The sequence below is a fragment of the Crinia signifera genome, chromosome 4 (genome assembly GCF_055691185.1).
Source record: "Crinia signifera chromosome 4, ASM5569118v1, whole genome shotgun sequence".
NCBI classification, from domain to species: domain Eukaryota; kingdom Metazoa; phylum Chordata; class Amphibia; order Anura; family Myobatrachidae; genus Crinia; species Crinia signifera.
Window position 1 is genome coordinate 150723511 of NC_139220.1, and position 18973 is coordinate 150742483.

The window sequence follows — 18973 nt, forward strand, 5'->3', positions numbered from 1 at the left end:
TCTACCAATCAGAGCTCAGCACAAACTTCTCAGCTTCTGCCCTCTTGTCCTAAGTGGGGCTTTGTCAACTCCCAGTAATGCACTGCACACTTGTGCAGTCAGTGTGCCTTGGCACCCCATGCTCAGCACCATTAGTCATTGTCACATTGGCAGATAGGTGAAGGTGCAGCACTACCCCACTCCCATGCACAAAACCTTTAGCTAAAAACAAAATAAAAAAAATCATGCCAAACACAGGGGGCACCTAGCTAGAGGGGAGCCCAGGGGTACTGACCCCTTTTGCCTCTGCTTTTATCCAACCCTGGGTATTAAGCCGTAAAAGTGAAGAGAGACAGTGGCAACCAATCTGCTATAAAATAACATTAAACAAGTGCATTATGTAAATGTATGTGTTGCGGCTCATTGGTTGCTATGGAAAACTCCTCCACTTGTTCAATTCTGTACTTTTTTTACTGCTTCATATATCTTCCCCTTTGATTCTTACAATCACCCCTCCCTACACCTTCAGACTCAATTAAACAAAAAAATTGATAATAAGAATTAACGAAAGATACATTTAAAAATTAAACACAAGTTAACTCAATATAAACTAGGGAAGTGCAGGTTCGGATTTACCCGGATCTCAAACAGGATCTTTTTGGCTGTCACATGGTTTGGCTCCAAAAAATGTGACAGCTGGATAGCCAATAAGATCCCATTTTGAGATCCAGGTAAAGCCGGATCTGCACATCCCTAATATAAACTATTAAAACTTAAACACATTAAGTAGTGTTGTCCTGTTACTAGGGGCAGCAGTGGGTGAGAGATGGACAGGTCAATGCCTATCATTTGATCAGTATGCTCCTCATAGAATATCTTGGCTGCAGGCGGCTCTAAGATAAGATAAATTAGCTGATTGTAATGTTCCTTCACGTTTCATTTCAGAACATGTGTGATCAGGAAATAAAAAATAGTTATGTATGAATATCATTTTAAACCATACACTTTCTGAATGAGTATTGGTGTTAATGGTGTTGATCATTATTTGCATGTTTCCTTGTAAACTATGTAAAAATGTGATGCCTTATAGAAATATGTTATTCTAAAATATTCCGGAACATTATTAATTATACATGTGATGAAATTAATAGTATTCATTATTCCTTCACTGTCTTGCTTAATTAGTGAAATTGATGTTAGTGATTTTTTTTAACATTATACTAGTCTAAAATCATAAGCATAAACTGTTTAACATTTAACAACATCACCAGGTAATGGAAATTATGAAGTTATAGATAATTCTTAAGAGTAACAAACTCCACTGTGATTTGTGAGTTTCCTTCCCTGGGATCTATACTGCTACTGATAACAGCCATCTGATCACGCCATTTCAGAACTGTGTTAAGGTTACACACAGTAATGGAGAATTGAATCTGCTCAGGTCATTCATTTGACCAGTATGTTAGATGTACAGTGAATGTGGCACTTGATTGAGTGGTTACAGCACCTGTACAATCGGGATGCAGTTACAATCCCGGCGGTCGGGATCCCGGCGTTCAGAATCCCGACGCCGGAATCCCAACCGCCAAAATGCCGACACTTTCTCCCTCCGTGGGTGTCCACGACACCCCTGGAGGGAGAATAAATTAGTGTGCCGAGCGTAGCGAGGCACCGGGCCCGCTGCGTGGCGAGCGCAGCGAGCCCGCAAGGGGGGGCGATCCACGTCTCCCCCTTGTCGGCATTTCGGCTGTCGGGATTCCGGCGTCGGGATTCTGAACGCCGGGATCCTGACCGCCGGGATTCAATACTGAATCCGTACAATCAGGTACCCTGTTTGCTTCACACCTGCTGCCTCATTAGAAGTCATTCCCTCCCCCCATCTCTGTACAGTTTTTAAAGCTAAATAACTGTAAGTTCTCGGTGCTTTTATCAATTCATGAGAATCAGTGGGAGGAAATAACAATAACATATCTTATTTTTTTACAAACCAGGCTACTGATACTCATTTAATCCAGTTCACATGTGTAACTTCATTTAATTAATGTTTTATATTGCAAATTATTGCATATATCATTGTCCTTATTATTGTAGCATGTGACATTGTTAGTATATAGCTGTGATCTATAGTCACTTTTTAGCATTACTATTGGAACATATTATGAAAGTCATTCATTGCATGTGTCCTTTCTTGCATACTTTTAAATGTGTTTTTTCTAATGTTTTGATACTACCTTCTGATCCATGTTTTGTCTGTTAAGAGTCATTTCAATTTTTCTTTCTGTCTTTTGGCTTTCAATATTTCTTACTCTTCTTAGTTTGGGTCATAGCTATTGCTGTATCTTTTCCTTTTACATTGTTCCAGTCCCCTGTTGTTGCACTTTCAGATCATTCAAGTTCCTTGTCACTCCTCTTGACAAAAGGATCATTCCAGTCCCCTGTCATTCCACTTTGAGATTGTTCCAGTGCCTACAACGGTGAGCTTATTATGCTTTAATGTGATTATGGGGTAGGAGGGAATTATTGGTAGTAGCAAATGAATAGGGGCTTTACAATATATAATATTGCATGCACAAAAAATACAAATTTGTTTGAGCATTAAAAGATCCCAACTGCTTCTACAGTACAGCACACAAAAAAATATTTTAAATGTTATGTACTCAATGTTTTAGATCATTGTAGTAGAACCGTGAGTGGTGCTAAATTGGAATTTGATCCCAGTTGTATATGGTATATGCATGACTTTTAGAATAAAAAATAGATGTTCAATAACTTTTTTTATCCAGGATTATTTGAAATTGTTAAAATAACAAAGAAATGGGACTGATTTAGGAGCAGGGAGGAATAAAATCACATACAGTATTATAAGTTTCGATGGAGACAGATGGAATAATCAGTAATTAAGAGGGCAAAGGCAGCTGCAGCGCCAACTGCATAGTGCAGGGGGGGCCACTAAGCATATATAAAAATACATGTGAAGTTTTATGAAATATATGTACTGCCAGTGTCTGTGGTGAACCGGGGACTCAGCATTAGGATTCATTCTTATAACTCTGTATCCAGCTTTTGGGCAGTTTAGCCATTATCTTTAAACCACATTGGTTAAGCTTTTGAAATTATGGCCAATTTCAATTTTAGCAACTAATTTGGTGAAAACTTGTAGTTGCCTGCAACCTGAAGGCTGCTACATTGACCCCCTTTTTAGGTATTTAGGGAAAAATGCCTTTATTGGGTTTAGATACAGAAAATGCACAATTCGCATGTAGGCAAGATCATAGATAACAAGCATCTTAAAACATTAGATGCCTGAGACAGTAGGATATACTTAGAATTTACACTACAAAAAAGAAAAAACATATATATATATATATATATATATATATATATATATATATATATATATATATATATATATATACAGTTCAAACGTACCGGCACTCCTCGAATCAATCACCAATGCTTATGCTCAGGTGCCTTCTTAGTACATAAAGTTCAATATAGCAGCTGAAGAATGAAGCGGCACTCACGAGACTTTTCTTTAGGTGAATAAACACAACAGCTTTATTCCGACATGTTTCGAGATGTCCTCTCGTCGTCAGGGAACAAACATACTGAATACACAAGTGGTTTATAAAAGACATAAGACACACCTTCACCAATTAACAAAGCACCTGGGCGTTAACCCTATCACGTCAGCACACCTGAATAACACAGGCAAGCAGGCGCTTCCAAGGGTAACTGCATAAAAGTGCATGACGATGTACTTAGTACAATTCATTAGTGCAAAAACATTATTTTTGTATACAAAGTAAAAAATTTAAAAAATACAAGCAATTCATAAAGCACATAAATTTTATATGAAAAGTTTTTTAAGAAGTTTTCTTTAAAAAGGTATACACCTGCAGGATAGGGGACCAACACATAGAAATCAACCATCGATGTTTTCGTCAATAAATCAATAGCGCAGTATGTAAATTTAAATTAATGATGTCACTACATTAGGAACTTCAGACGTTTATCCAACCCATGACTGTTCATATATATATATATTGCAAAAGAAGAAATGAAAAGCGCACCAAATGACTATAATAAAAGTAACAAAGTTTACTCAGTAACATATGCTCACATACATTGAGAAAAGGAACATTCAGCTTGCCAGCAAGATGGTATGCATCATATAACCACGGGTCACATGACAGGGCACATCGGAAAGGACACCGCTACAAACGGCGTTCAGGCCGGGCTGTTCTTAGTTGTCGCACCGGGGGTAGGATGCTCTATGCTGGATTGGATGGACAAGTACGTCAATACACCATGAATGTAAGCCACGTCCGATGCATTTTGTTATCGACTTCATCATCAGAAGTTGATGACGAAAGGGGCATGGCCTAGCATCGTCACTGAGAACGAAGGAGTTTGGATGTGAGTTTAACCGGCTCCAACGTTTATTTCTCACACTGTCTACCTGCGGTCTGTGTACCGCCGACTGTGGTACGTGACCCATTCCTCTATCTGTTTTTATGTGCAACTATTAAAGAAAAGTTTTGCAAAGATATTGCACTATGAAGCGCCTGTTTTCAATTTTGTGTGTATATATATATATATTACTCCCCTATAGTGCTGCACTCTCCAGACTTTATAATGATCTTCAAAAAAATCAAGCAGACACTGTGGTCTAGCAATGTTTCAGGGTGATTTATTCCCATCTTTAGGCTTACAAACGTGATGTTTGTAATCTTGAAGACGGGAATAAAAAATCCCAAAGCATTGGCAACTTTAGACTGTTTAGATGGTAATACTGTTGAAAGTATAATAGATTTACAGTAGGATGCCATGCCAAACATATATTATTTAATTTTTAGCCTGGATAACTAACGGAGAAGAACCATACATGTATCTTGTCCAGGTTTGGTACATTGGTGTATTTGCAACTGGGTTTAAAGTCTCTTTAACACAACATTATTTGTTGTTCCTATTGGAATACATTTAAAGGATCAGTACTTGCACCAGTCATATGTAATATTTTTATTGATAACATTACTGCCTTGAAGAAAAAGAACAATTACTTGCACAAATAGGTATACGCATTAATACAAATGCAGTCCATTAGAAATACTGACAAAGAAAAAATATAAATGGTGCTCTACACAGGGACACTGCAAAACTCAAAAATATACAAGACAAAACAGGTAAGAGTTTTGTGCGCATATTGGCTGTAACCTGTCACCTAACACAAATCACAGTTAACAAAAATTTATAAAAATGTATCAATAAATGTAAATATTTCCATCATTAACACACATTTATACCTACAGTACACAATATTAAATGCAATTAAGGTGTCAGAAAAATATACAGATAAAAGGAAAGCATCATTCACAGTCAATACAGCCTTACAGTCTTAAGAAAACTAAAGTATTTTTTGTACGCAAAGTCCTTTAATACCATTCAGTGTTTGATAAATCTGAGATTAAATATGGGTTAAAGCTGTATAATTCGTGTTACCCATATAAGGTTCTCCAAATAGAGATATATCTGAGTTGAGAAACAGCGGTAATTATATTATAGTCAGCTGGGGGATGGTATCAATTTATTTACAGCAATCTGAAATGTAAATAATTGAGAGCATCCCATCCTTGTATCTTTAATTTAGGCCGATATCTTGGCTTCCTGGGCAATTCTATATGGGGTAATACTTATTTGGTTGGGTCTGTCTTTCATATGGGTTTACTGCTTTGTTTTCAATTTGGATAATTTTGTAGTTTCCATTCTTGTTTTCTAATCAGTCTTCAATTAGTTCTGCCATCCTAAATGAGGCTGTATTGGTATTTACTTTATACATTATTTTCATAGACTTATCATTCTGGTACCTTGATAAGTTATGATTGAATTGACTATTGTGTCTGTTATGTTATTGAATGCATTTTCTCAACATGATTACCTTTTTTCTTGGTATCGAAGGAAATGATTTTGCAGTTGAAACATTGATATGTAACATGGTAGACGTAGGTGAAAAAAATATTTACTACTGAGGAGGAAAGAGACCTAGGAGTAAATATATGATGTAACCTATAGCTGGGCAAAAAAACAAAGAGGATTTAGTTGCAAAAAAGGTAAAGGGATTTTGTTTTACATTATAGACACAAGAGGCCTAGCAACTTTTGGTCTGGGGCAAAACAAAGAAACAGGACAGTTTTTTTTACTAAGGCAACAGTTTAGGCAACAGAAGCAGTAACCTATCTCTTTGATCTACTGGCTATTGTTGTAGATGCATACTTGGGTGTACAGATGGAGCCGGGCTCCCTCTTCCTGGCGAATTGCCAGAACGTCACCGCTGGCGATCCCCCAGCAGCCCGGCGTCCATCTGACTGAATCGCGCATGCGTCTCACGCGCACGCGCGTCTCAGTTTCCGGGCGACGGGAACCCGGTCCGTCTCCGCTTCAGGGAGACGGACAGGGTTAGGAGGGGTGCGGGGAGGCGGTGGGGACCCCGGGTGACCACCGACAAGCCAGCGGGGACCCAGGGGAACCGTGCGAAAGGGGACGCGCGCGCATCTCATGCGCGCATGTCGCCTTTCGCAGATACAGATGGCGGGTGGCGGGGGATGGCGGCTGGCGTTGCCATCGCCATCCCCTGCAAAGAAGAGACCCACTCCATCTGTAGGTATGAAGTGGGTGTATCTTAACTATATAGATCATATGAGACACTAATATTTAACTAAAGATTAATATGCTTATTCTTCAAAGCAGCGCAAATCTGTCACCCTGCACATTTGTCAGCCATATTTAATTTATTTATTTATTCATATTCTGTATGTATTGCAGAAAGGCAAACCATGTACACCTCATTATCCTGCTGTTGACTTCTTTGCTTATATCATGATTATATAAACCCCGAAGAGAATAATTTCTCATTATTAGACACAAAGTTCTCATTAACCTGCCAGGGATCAATAATTGTAGGTGTAGGTGTTTCATGTATCAGTCAGTGAAAAGAGTGGAGAAGTGGACCACAACAACCAATTGTCAGGATAGGTCAAAGCTGATTGGTTGCTATGGGAAATGTTTACAGATGTTCACTTTTCCACTCTTTTCACTATTTAATTCATCAACCCTTATATCATTACCTAGTTAAAGTTTGTTATCAGAACTCACTTGTGAATGGGTGAGCAAGGGACCAGGCTAGGCTCTTGAAATAACCCTTTTGTGTAGGCTGTGTCCTTTGTATATGTTCTCCTTGTGCAGCTCAGTCAGGTCTTTCCTGCCACTCTCTCTGTACTGAGGCAACATCTTACAATCTGTTTCCTATACACATTACAACCACACTTTCTTATTGGATGCCTCTTTTCGTATTGCATCTGTCTCTTCACTGCTCTGTTTGAAAATTTAAACAGATGTTTTATTTGCAAGTAGTAGGGGGCCTGTGGAAATAGCTGATGGTTATGATGTCTCAAGCAGTAGTAAACTGCTTGTGACTAGCTGTTTGCAAATGTTTTGCAGAAGGTGATTGTAATTTCTTTTTTTGATGTAGTATATATTATACTTTTGTGTGTTTGATGGTTTATTTTTTTGTACATGGGGCAGGGAGTTGTTTCTGTTTTAATTTTCTTGATAGCTAATAGCAGATGTATTTGCTGTAAAAAAAATAATAAGCACAAGTATGATGTAAGTTTATATGATTTATGCTAAAGTAGGCGGATACGCTATGCACACATCATAAAATGCTATAGTTGTCAGGTTTCTTATGGTTTCAATGGAGACCTTTTCTATTAACTTAATTGTGCATGCAGTTTGGAGTGCAAACAAATCTGAAGCAACCAAAATTTCTCCAGAATTACATAAATTAGAATTTTGAGAAATAATGTAACAATAGAGACTAATATGTAAAGGGAGTTTAAACTTACTTGGAAACTTAAACTTACTTGGGAAAGTAAAATATCAAATATAGTTTGAGAATTTTAGGATAGTAATAAATATAGACCTGTCAGATGAGCCACGTGTTTTATCTGGTGTATTATTCTGTATTTCTTTTTTTTAAATAAAAATAACTCTTCCATATGTTTGCTTTTATATTTGTAATTATTTTTCCTAAAGATAAATATGAGGGCTGTGCAATAAGTTTATGGATGCAGATAAAGTATTATATTTACAAAAAGGAGGAGTTTGTGCATAGTTGCATTCACTCAAACACTTGAAGAAGCCTCTGGGGCAGTTGAAGCAGCTACAGTATGTCTTCTGCATGATTTATGAAGGTCTCCAATGCGGCTTCTGGTGATTTAAAATGAACCTTTCACTTAATTTGTGGGAATGCAAAGAAGTCACAGCCTAGTCTGTACTGCATGGTGGATGACCAAGCTCCTGTTGGACAATCCAAGAGATTGTTGTCAGGTCCATTGTCATAATAGAGGCACCATAAGTATAAGTTCTTGGATGACACCATAAAATGGCTTCTAGCACTTGCAGTGGGCATTGGTTAGCATTTTAGTCCCCAGTGATGATGTGCTACTGCAGGAGTTGTACACTAGCTACAAGACCAGTCTTTATTTCAAAAACAGTCAATGTCTGCTTGAGGCACACTGCATTCATGTCAGAACTGTTGTGGTGAACCTCCAAATGTGGTCCATTTGGCCGACTGTGGGAGTTGAAATTGTTGATGGGTCTTGGGGTCGAAACTTTAAATCCAGGATTCATCGCTACTGCTAAGCTCCCAGACAGAAATTAAGTGACTTCTATCAATCCTAACCAACATTTTGCGGCATAAAGTCAACCGAGCCTCCTTCTGGCCTTGAGTCAGTTAATGGGGCACACCGCATGAATAAACCTTTTTCAGAACAAGCTTTTGGTCAATTAGATGCCTATCTTCATTTCTAATTGAGCTATGTTTACCACCTCAACTGTGGCTTCTACATTGCAGAAACATTGTCTTCTGTGAAGGTGAACACTGTCTCAATCTGAATTTCTGCGACCACTCAACTCAGTGGTTAGGAAGGTGCTTCTGCCCCAAAAGCCCCTTACAGACAGTTAAAACTATCCCACTACCACAGACCACTCTTGTAGTCAGGAAACATCATGGCTCTCCAGTGGCATCTGTTAAGTTTCAGAACATGTTTGTGAAGGAAGTGAACATACTGACTTTGCCCTTCTACTCCATTGGTTATTTGTGTGCTCCCTGAGCTCACCTTAGGACACCGGCGTTACGGATTGACAGGTGCACCGCCTCAGTCAAATGCCTCAGCACTGTGCTGTGCTGCTTATATACAGATTTGTGCCTTGACATTTCACAAGAGCCCATAGACTGTAAGCTCAACTGGGGCATGGACTAATGTGAATTATGGATATAATCTCTTTTAAAATTCAGTCCCTTCTTAATAAATGTTACCAAATTAGTTTTAACAATGTTTGTGTAAATATACTTCTTGAGGTTGCCTCCAGCTTTGAAAATAGTAAATTCTTGGCTTTTGTGGGGGGTTTTTTCTAAAAAAAATTGTTATGTTACAGTATTTAAGACAAAAGTAACACCAACAACATAGGGCCTGATTCAGACCTGTTCGATGGGCTGTGTATGTTCGCAACCCTAGCGAACATGTAAATGCCGCCCACGCCCTACCAAATGCCTATCCCTACCGCAGCACGAATCCTCTAATTTGCATGCGAGCGGATCATGTGATGTCAGCCACCTGCCCCCAGCAGGTATAAACTCGCCTGTGTTCCCAGGGGAAGCCCAGCGTTTTCAAGGGGATGCCCATAAAACACTGGGCTTTCCCCTGCTGCCGGCCCCTGTCTGCCCCCTACAAACTTTGAAACAAAAGACTCTGTAGAATGCAATTCACTAATAAAATGATCTTTTTACCAATGCAGATGTTAAGAAATATATAATCGCCCCTGAATTGTAATGTGCACAAGCGGCAGGTGTACATGACAGGAACATAAATGATAATTTCCTTGCAGTCGAGCATTTTTTTAAAGGCTTGACTCTTATATATTGTGCTGCGATAACTTATGCTGGGTACAAACTAAACGATGTATGCACCCAGCACAACGGCACAATGCATTGCGCCATCTGCACATACAGATGGAGCGCCCTTCATTCTTGCAGAGGCTGGCGGTCAGATCGCCAGCCACCAGCGCCAGACCCTGCCAGGGGATGCTCGTGCACGAGATGTGTATGCGTCCCCTTACTACAGTGCTCTCCTCCGCTTCGCAGCCAGTCCCCACGGCCCAATCCCACCTCCCTGCTCCACCCTAACCCTGCCCATCTCCCTGAAGCAGAAATGGGCAGGGTTTGCATCCCCCGCTGCCCGGAAACTGGGACACGCGTCACAGTCAGATGGAGTGCCATCTCGCTAGCTGGGTCAATCTGGCGAGCCCCGGCGCTGGCTGAGAGGCGCTCCATCTGTACTGTGTGGTGCAGTAGACAATGAAATGATCTATCATTCAATGCTTGGCGTTGTTCAATGTATCATCCCATGGTGCAGCACAGCAGAAGGGATGATGTGATGAACGACTGCCAGGTATAAAGAATTGGGTGTACATTGGGTCATAAGATGAATTGCTTAGTATGTTCCCAAAATGATGTCTCAATTCTGTTCTATAGTGACTATTGACCTGAGGCAGCTGCAGTCACTGGGCAGCAGCGCCGACTAAGGAGCAAGGGGGATCACAGAGCAAATAAATGCATGCATGTTATCATATGTGCTGGATCGATCTCATTGGGTGTCTCAAGGAATCATTTTAAACCAGTACATTCAAGCCTCATTTTAGGTGTGTGTGTGTGTGTGGGGGGGGGGGGGGCTTAACACTGTAACCGCTTATGTTGGTTGCAGGGATGCCCTGGCGCTCCCCTGGGGATCGAACCAGCACATATATTACATACATAATAAGATGCATTTATATATGTGGTCTGTGATCCCGCCTGCACTCCTTGGTCGGCGCTGCAGCTGTTTCTGCTATTGACATTCATCAGCCTCCTATGGGATGTATAAATACCCATGCCATCATATCATATTTTACTTAAGATGTTTCCTTATAGTGATCTACAACTAGTTTATAGAAAACAAAAACTATAAATGAAGACTTTGTATAGTTTATGTGCACACATTTATTTTCGGAACATCTCTCTGTAAATAAAGCCTAACTGATCAGTAACAAATGTCAGCCATACATGCCTTCATTTAGTGCCGTATGTCTGCAGTTATAACTACTTTAGAAATTGTTACAAAAAACACTAGCCTTATTCTGCATTTATTTAAGATTTTCACATAACGCTATATGTTGCAATTATTGGAAATCTAAACTTTGTGAAATGTTTTCATATTGTAGCCAGATATTTATGAGGTGTAATTTTATACTGCATAATGTAGGACTTCAATCCCAGGATTTGAGTAAATACCTTTGCATCTGACATCATGGGAACAACATTTCCTGGATATCCATGTTATGGCTATATTCTTTATTTTTCTAAATCTAGTAGTAAATCTGACAAACTTTTCATTTTAGTGAGTTTTCTGATGTTTTCTTTTTTCTGCCTGAGGCTAGGTCAGAATTGTCTGAATCCATTTACCCTGTGATCCCTAACAGCTGTCAGATTGAAATAATATTTTAAAAAGTTTACATTGTTTGATTTAAAACCCAGTCATACAGGAAAAAGGCATGTGCCTAGGATTATAGAAGTGTGACTACATACATTATCATCATGCATATTCTTAAAAGCTCCTTTGTTTTATATTCTCTTTCCTCTGTAACTGAGGAATTCTTATTGCAAGATCATATATTGTCTTACAGGGTTATTTAATAATGTAGTATATATAGATATTGACTGCTAACCTGCATATTACACCTCTGGACATAATATACACAGACCATGCAAAACAATATAAATCTGTTTAGAATTAATCTCCTCGTTCCTTAAAGTAAAATAACATTTGCAAGAGATCTACAGCTTTTTTTTTACCATTTTCCTCAGAACAATGATCCTTTCTCAGAAATAGCGTTGTCCTTACACTTCCTTCAGTATACATTTTTTTTTACTGATGTTACTGTTAGAATCATAGAACTCATAGATACCCCATGGTTAGACTATATGCATACAATTTTGTGCACTATTGTATTTTAGTTTTTTGTATGTGCGTTTTATAGAGGTAGAAAAACATTACTTATTTAATAAATACTCTTTTAATTGTTGCTGGCAATGTCTTTAATGTTCCAGAAATTGTAAGTGTTATTTATAAAGAGTCAGCATATTTCACTGGGCTTTATAAACTATAAAGAGGTATATTCAGTGGATGCCAGATCCATTCTGAAATTCTTTTGACGGAAAGGATCCGTCATCCATTATTCAATGCAGTTGCCAAATCCAGGTGTCGGATTTGGCCGCTAAATTATGCTCACCCGGCTGACGTGGGGACCAGGTGAGCGCAGTGGCAGGAGGCAGCAGGAGCCGGGATGGGGACAGGTGAGCTGCACTCACCCGGCCTGGCAATGAGACAGGAGAGTGTGGCGGCTGGGTAAGGGAGGTGGTGGGAGGGTAAAGGAGGCAGCGGACAGGAGGATGATGCCCTGTAAGCTGCTGCTGCTCACCCGGCGCCGTCCTCCCTGACTCAATTTGACATCTTTTCATGTTGGATTGAGATTGCCAGAAACATGGCCCGAAACATGTTTCCGTCAAAAGTAGGTTGATTAGCATCTATTCCGTCAATCCACCTGGTTTTCGACAGGTTGGACCTGCTAAAAAATAACAGCTAGGATTGAATAGACCGGAACCCTTTCCGACCTATTCATGTCGAAAACTGCCGTTTTTTCAGCAAGACGGCAATTTCAACATCAATTGAATATAGTCCTTTACATCAGTCTATGCCTCAATGAAGCTTATAATCTACTGTAAATTCAACTCCTAAATGGACCGTACAGAGGCAAATTCACTGAGAAATAATTTACCCTACCAGTATGCTTTGCGTCACTTGCTCCATGAATAACTTTTTTTTTATTTACTCTTAACCAGGAATGCGCCATTGTTTTTCCAAGGATTGATATGGATTTCTTCTGGTACCATAACCAAATAAATAACGTATGGGTATTATGCAAAGAGTTTGAGAAAACACATTGTGATCTCTTTCAAAATAAATATTAATAATACACAAAATATGTGCACCTTTTGGGCCATAATAAATCATATATGTTAACGTTATTAGTTTTTTAAGTTATAGATTTACCATTTTTTACCCACCATTTTGTGGGTATGCCCATGAAGTTAATTTTCCTTTTAAAAAATTGTGATTAATGCTTTTCACTATGATTGGGCAGAAGAAGGAAGAGGCATTCGCTGACAAATAAAGTGGCCTATATCATCAATTTAGGTGACACCTTCTAATTTACTGGATGCTTCCACCTTTTTTAAACTTTAGCAGTTAGATTACTGCAAAAACAATAATACATTTTACAGCTGTGTTAAAATAGGTACTGATTACATATCTAGTATGAAATATGATTCAAACCATGTTCCAAGGTGAATTTAGAAACATTTCAGTAAACCCATTTTAGATATTTAGTAGCTACTATGTGTTAAATTAAATTAAAAATTACTTTCAAAAGAATAAAAACTGTTTATACCAACAGGAATGAAACCTCAAACAAGATAAGAAAAAAGCTTGTTCCCTTTCATAATGGCAATATGTTAAGTGTATATAGGTATTGGAAACCTAACTAGGGATATTAGTAGTAATCCAGTATATACTCTTTTTCAACACTTTGCAAGAAAAATCATTTGATGGTTTTACCCACCAATGACTAATTGTTCCTCTGTTCCCAGAACAAAGTAAACCAGGACTTTTAAGCTATCCAGTCTGCTTCAATTTGGAGGTGGGTGCTGACATCATGTGACATCATCTGCCCGCCCCGAGCAGGCAGGGGCAACCTTGTGTTCACTGGGATCCGCACCCACCATTTTTGTGGGTTCTCCCATGGAACGCTAGGCAGACCCCAGCGAATGCCTCCTGCCTACCACTCAGGCAGTGGAGGCACTAACAGCCAGTGCCTGCACATGCGCATTGTTGACAATGCGCATGTGCAGAGCAAAAACATTGGGTCTGAATTTGAATCAGCCCCATAAAGGTATAGATAGAACTACTAGATGAGATCATTGCAAATTCGTCAGAACTATGCAATTTTCCTTCTACACAGAGCACCAGGTGAGCCATGTTGGGCTCTCTACATTGGTTACGATGGGTCAATAAGCACTAAATATAAGAACTACAAAGTTAATCTGAACACTGAACAGTATATTCACTGCATAAATAATTCAGTGGGGTGCCCTACAGAGAATAGTTTTTTTTTTTTTTTTTGCTTTAAAAGAAAATCTTTACAATTAACATTCCTGTATAAAAATATATTTATAAAATAAACTCCTGGTAAAAATGATTTCATCATGTTTGAATTTAAATAAAGTTGGGATGAACCCGTTTATATCAGTGTCACTTCTGTTACCATACTTATTACACACCAACTCTTGATGAAAACACTCATGAAAATCAACCAATAACAAAACTGCAACATTATCCTCAACCAAATATATAGCAGTACAGGCCACGTACAAAGAAAAACTGATTATGCCCCAAGAGGTACAGTAAAATAGTAGAGATGATAAAAATAAAAGTAAAGGTAATGGTTAGGACACTATATAATTAAATCAAATGCTGATACAAGTTATACCATCACCCTGGTGCATATTGTAAGCCTACCGCTGAGTCTGACTCACCAAATACAAAATATTTACACTAGCTCTCTTTAGGGTTTAAACTTCTCAATCCCTGCTTGGGTGAGTGTGTTTTAGGTCTGATGTGCACTCACACGTAGTGCAAGCCACTGCTAGTGTCTGGTCAGTGCAATAACATTTGGAAGAGCTGAACACAGGCCTTTGGAGGAGGTATTAGCGCAGTAAGAAAGAAAAAAGGAGAGATGAGAGCACACAAAATGAGGGCATACAAGAAACAAATTCACAGACATGAGCAGGAGAGCAAGTGATAGCAAAAGAACAAGACATAGGAATATAGAGAAAATAGAGAGAAACCGAAAACCAGGAGAGAAAAAATAAAGAAAAAAATGGGAGAAAGAGGAGGAAGAGTCAGAGCCAGATGTATCAAGCTTCAAAAAGTGGAGAGTGATAAAGAGCCAGCCAATCACCTCTGACCTGTCATTTTTCAAACCCATGCCTGTAAAATGGCAGGTAGGAGCTGGTTGGCTGGCTGTCCTTTACTATCCATTTTATCACTTTTGAAGCTTGATAAGTTCTTAGTAAGAAAGAGAAATATACAAAGGATTGAGGATAGAGAATGAATAAGAGGGGGGGGGAGACAAAAAGCAAGTAGGGGAGCAAGTACACAGAGAAAGTATAGCCAGAAACACATCAGGTTAATCTGCATCCCACCCAATCCGAGGAGCTAGGTACAATATATTGCACGGCCTTATGCACTGCACCATACGGTGTACAGGTGAGTAATATATTGTTACCAGCCACATTCACCTGCATTCTACCATCAGCATGGTTGGCTTATCTGAGGTGCTGTAAATCAGACAACCGCACTATCGATGGCTGGGAGCGCCCGTTTTAGTAGTACGCACTGAGCGATGTGGTCGATATATTGCTCTGCTTCCTGCTGGAACAAAATATCATCCAGTATGTTTACTTAGGCTAAGAAAGAGAGGGAGTGAAAAAAACTACCTTAAGCAGTACCAGAGACAACAGTTAGTTACTAATATTACATGCATTTCCCTAATGAACACTTTAGTAATGACATCAAAATGAACCCAGTTATAAATGATAATATCAGAACTCCCAGCTATACTAATATTATTCACAGCAGTTTAACGACACTTATTTAGTACGTATTTGTATGTTGTTATTAAAATTATTATGCGAATATATACTGCATAACAGCTTTCATGAAAACGCTCCTATAACAGCATTTCATGAAGACAATGGTTCATATGAAAGTGATTACCATGTTTTAGCAATTCATGTTTCTTTTTTAGCTCTGTTTTATAAGCTGTCATGCTAACAATATTTATTCTGCTTGCCTACTTCAGGGGTGGATATGTCTGTATTCTAAGGGGAGGGTTGCAAGATAGATTTTTATATCCACAAATGTATTTTATGCATATGTGTGAAATAGACATGTACATCTAAGTCAGTGTTTTGACATTTTGCTCTAGATAAAGATGCTGATTTTCTGTATTATTCAGTAGCTCAGGCTGCCACAGTTTTGTTAGACATGAAACCCCAATTGTTAACATTGTGAAATATATAAATATTTATTAACTGCATTGGTGCAGTTAAGATCTCTTTAATTTGGATGACACTAAGAAGTCTCGCACATGCACAGCTAGAATAAAGCATACAAGTGTGTTTTTTTGGAGAGTACTTTGCAAATCAAGCTATTTTAAAAATGTTTTGCCTTGATAAAGCTATTTGCATGCAACAGTTTAATTGACATTTTTTTCTCATACATATATTTGTTTTTATTTTGAAAAAGATTAGCAATATATTGAAATATAGGAGGAACATTTCATGAAGCATTCATATATGGTGTGGTGATGTGATGTAACAATGCATCCCATCTGCCCAATGCACTCTGCAGTCTGCTGGACCACAACACAATGGGGTCAATTTACTAAAGCTTCTAAAAATTAAGAGGTGATGTTGCCCATAGCAACTGATCAGGTTCTGTCTATCATTTTCTAGGATGCAATAGAGAAATGAGAGTCAGTTGCAATGGGAAACATACCTCTTTTCATTTTTACCCCAATGTATCATTACCTGCTGCATGTAACAACACAGTGTCAGCCATGGAATCATCTCATTAGACATACATCTGCAGTGAGAGGCTCCACTGAATGATTACTTTGACAACAGATCGTACAAACTTGGGTCATTTGTCCAACATATTGTATTACTTGCAGCATATAATTAAAATGTAATAAACCTCAGGGGCAAGATGTACAGTAATAGGGTGCAATTTTTTTAAGCGTCTAAATAATTGCACGTCACATTTGCGCCCACTGTGGCTGGTCAGTCCTGGATGGGGTCCATGGGGGAGTCAGAACACCCTAATTAAAGTGGGGTCCCCTGTCCAGGATTGAAGCCTGGGGCTGTCCCCAGCGTCCCAGAGTTAGATGAAAAAAATCATTGCATTTTACAGTAGAACTACAAGTCCCAGAAGGCCCCCCACTCATGCTGGGACTTGGCCAAATACAAGTCCCATCATGCTGTGCATAAATGGGCCCCCTTAGACTTGTAGTTCACCTGTAAAAAGAATGTTAAAATAAAGACACACACACTAAAAGTAAAGCTTTATTACATTTATTTTACATAAATATACATTACCCTTCCTCGCTCCCACGCAGGTCCTCCGCCACACCATGACCCGCATTGACAGTGGGATGAGTCAGGTCCCCTTGCACTGACAGCGGAGAATTTCGCTGTCCGCCGTGCTTGTGAAGCCGCTTAGTCCTGATTGGCTGTATGCATCTCCATGTGACTTGACTGGCCAGCCTCTGGCAGGCAAAGCATGATACCCAAAAGCAGCCCCATTTTCAGCTCAAACGGGGCTGTGGCTGGGGAAAACACACATGCTTTACTGAACCAGTGTGTTTTTGTGCAAACTGGGTCTTTTATCGACCCAATAGGATAGTCTGATTAAAAAAAAAAAAAAAAACATCAGAAAAAAGATTGAAAGACGTCAGTTTTTTGCTCCTGGTGTTTTAATGGTGTTAATAGGATGTCCCCTTTAAGTCTTACAAGCTAAATACCAGGTATTTCATATTACCATATCCCTTTCCCAGGAAGTGTCAGATTTCTTACCGTTCCCCTCCTTATCCTGTGCTGACTTTTTGCAGTGAAGTTTTATTCCCCATTACAACTCTTATACCCACAAGGTGATTTTCAGGATTCTAAATGACTCAGTTTGTTTTTATAATAATAACTAGCTTTGCTTGGGTTTGGTTTGTGAAATTAGCATTAATTGAACTTTATCCTGCTTTTGTTTTAAGCTTAACTGCTAGCCATGCCCATGGTGTTACCAGCATACACCTCTCTGTGGTGGGCTCCCGGATATAACCACAGTTTTTTTCTTAATCCCTATGTCCTCTACTGCTTTTATGCCATTTCTTGCATCCTCGTGTAGTGACTGGACCATTTTTTCGGCCCCTGGGACCCCAGCAGTGTCAGGATTTCAGTTCTTAGTGGCTGTGAACCTAATATGTAACCAATGAAAGTCCTCTACCCCCTATATGTTATGCAACTTTGCCATATGTTGTGTCCCTGACCCACTTTGTGTAGTGGTCAGACCCCTTTTTCGGCCCCCAGCGGGTTCGGGATTGGGAGTCTAAGTGGCCATGAACCTAACCTGAACCCAATCAATGTCTTCTACCCCCTCTGTGTTATGCAACTTTGCCATATTTTGGTTCCCTGACCCACTTTGGGTAGTGGCAGACCCCTTTTTGGACCCTCGGGACCCCCACGGGGGTGCTAGGCGTGTCTTACTCCACAGTATTTTTTTTCCAGATGTAAGTGTATCAGGCCAGGCCTTCCAGAGTTATGCTGGAACATACATACACAAATACATCCATATAGATAGATAGATAGATAGATAGATAGATAGATAGATAGATAGATAGATGAAACAGCTCTTAAGATTTAAACATATTTTAAAGCAGCTTGATGACGTAAATTACATTTTTGCTTAAGTCAGATCTTTTAAACTTTACTACTGATAAATAAGTAAAGCTTTTCCCCTAAAGTGTATGCCCAGAGAATATATTTCATACTTACTATTTCATGTGTAGTAGATGATGTAGTAGACTCTAGCACTGCAGACTGCTTGAAATACTGTAGCTCCTTGATGGTGCTCACTTAATGAATACTCCCTGAAGATCTAATTTTCCCATAATGGGGTCATTTAAATCAATTTCAATATATTATAGCATAAAGCATTTTTAGTATCCATCT

The 18973-nt window shown here is 39.1% G+C and overlaps 1 protein-coding gene across 14 annotated transcripts in view; it reads left to right on the forward strand.

Annotated features, from left to right (window-relative positions):
• Positions 1-18973, forward strand: part of FOXP2 (forkhead box P2) — a 244793-nt gene that overhangs the window by 218337 nt on the left and 7483 nt on the right. For 12 of the 14 annotated variants that reach the window (XM_083182764.1, XM_083182762.1, XM_083182768.1 and 9 more), the window contains one exon: positions 2364-2453. The exons of the other annotated variants lie outside the window; for them this stretch is intronic. In XM_083182764.1, the coding sequence (XP_083038890.1) occupies positions 2364-2453 (90 nt within the window). The remainder of the gene's footprint in view (positions 1-2363; positions 2454-18973) is intronic. 14 annotated transcript variants of the gene reach the window in all.